This window comes from Morone saxatilis, unplaced genomic scaffold, assembly GCF_004916995.1.
Source record: "Morone saxatilis isolate NCDOM2014 unplaced genomic scaffold, NCSU_SB_2.0 Contig20, whole genome shotgun sequence".
In the NCBI taxonomy this organism is placed as follows: Eukaryota; Metazoa; Chordata; class Actinopteri; family Moronidae; genus Morone; species Morone saxatilis.
This window is the reverse complement of record NW_023339763.1, coordinates 3418040-3419758: the sequence shown is the minus strand read 5'-3', so window position 1 is coordinate 3419758 and position 1719 is coordinate 3418040. Positions and strand designations below refer to the sequence as shown.

General features: G+C 38.1%; 1 protein-coding gene across 3 annotated transcripts in view; it reads right to left on the bottom strand.

Annotated features, from left to right (window-relative positions):
- rabep1 (rabaptin, RAB GTPase binding effector protein 1) overlaps nt 1–257 on the bottom strand; it is a gene marked incomplete at its 5' end in the record, with an annotated part of 25119 nt that extends 24862 nt beyond the window's left edge. For all 3 annotated transcript variants that reach the window (XM_035666374.1, XM_035666375.1, XM_035666376.1), the window contains 1 exon segment: nt 97–257. In XM_035666374.1, the coding sequence (XP_035522267.1) occupies nt 97–257 (161 nt within the window).
- Nucleotides 258–1719: the final 1462 nt, after the last annotated feature.

Below are 1719 nucleotides of genomic sequence, written 5' to 3'. Positions count from 1 at the left end.
GTGGTGGAGTTCAGTGCTTCATACACACGACGCACACATACAGCAGACGAGGTATGAGTAAAATCCAACAGTAAGGAGGAGAAAAATGAAGCCTACTTTTTTCATTTCGTCCTCCAGGTTCTCCTCCTCCTGGCCCTCGGAGAGACGGCGTCTCAGCTCACCCAGTTCCCTCTCCACTGAATCCCGGTACTGGTTCCACTGGGCTCGCTCCTGGTCCAGGCGCTGGTGGAACTGGACCTCATACTCACGCACTGTTTCTGTGGGGCGAGTGAAAGAGGAAACCAAGAATATACAACCAATTATTTAGTCTAGCTTTAAAAGCTTAGGATATTTTATGTACTTATAATAAAAAGCACTGCTGCTTCGTCTGTTTTTGGTGGTTTACAACTGTATCACTGCTCTTCTTCCTTAACTCTGCCAATTCTCTGCTCTCCTCGTGCCAAATAAAACATCTGAGTTATCAGAAATCTCTCTCTTTCAGTCTCTGCTTTCCTCACTCATCCAAATGCCAACCAGTTCCCCCTGTCCCCTTGAATTTAGCACTGCTATGACAAAAATGCACGTTAAATAGCCCCCCCGCCTTTTTTCTTCACACCAGTAAACATAGCTTCACACAGCTATTGATGCAACCAGTCAGTTCTCTTTCACACTTTTTCACTTGAGATCAAATCAGCCTCGTCTAGCTCTCTGTGTGACAGACTGAGGACCACTTCATTAAAAACGCCATCACTCAGCACTCAAATCTGGGTGTAATACCTGTAATTTATACCAGGAAGTAAGGTTTTTAAAGTACAACGACACTTTCTTGATGCCACATTTTAAAAACGATACAATCTGTTAATTATACATTCAATTGTATTGAAAATACAGAAGGAAACAGATGCATAATATGTGGTTAGTGACTTTTCTGTACCAGCATTTATGTGTAGGTTGTTCACTTCCATATATTATTTTATTTTGTGTGTATAGAAAAAATCTTTTTATACTAGTATTGTATCTGGTATCATGACAACCTGAGCAGTAGGGGTGTATTCGTCCCGAGCCGTTTGGTACAGGACGTTTTCAGTCTGCCAAAATAACGCATTTATAGTTTGTCGACTAAGTTTTACCCGGAACGTTTTGGCAGTACACCGGTTGTTTCCTTTCAGCTGTAGCATGTTAGTCGGTTAGCCGGGTTAGTCAGGCTCAGTGGGTTCACTGAAGTCAGGAATTTCTGTGTCATTTATGATAGTATAACTCATAATAAGACAAAAATAGTAAGAAAAAAAAGTCCAGCTTTAAGGTACTTTACTTGCGTATGTCCATTTTAGGCTACTTCATAGGTCTACTGCACTACATTTGCAAGGCAAATATTGTACTTTTTACTCCATTTATTATGTAACTTTACTAGTTTCAGTGAATCGCAGATTATTAATACGAAATATATATCAACTAATAAAAAGATGATGAAAAACAGTTTTATCAGCAATAAAAAAAAATTAAAAAAGCAATACGAATCAGGGCTGCAGCTATTGAATATTTTGGTAATCGAGTATTCTATTGAATACTCCATCAATTAATCGAGTAATCGGATAATACTTTTGCTTAATTATATATTATATATTTGCCGATTATAAATATACAATAGAAAACAAGACAGATCACTTAATAATAACAACCAATTTGTTTCCTTTTTAAGAAAAATTTGGTTATGTATGTGGCATGCGATGTCACAGATAC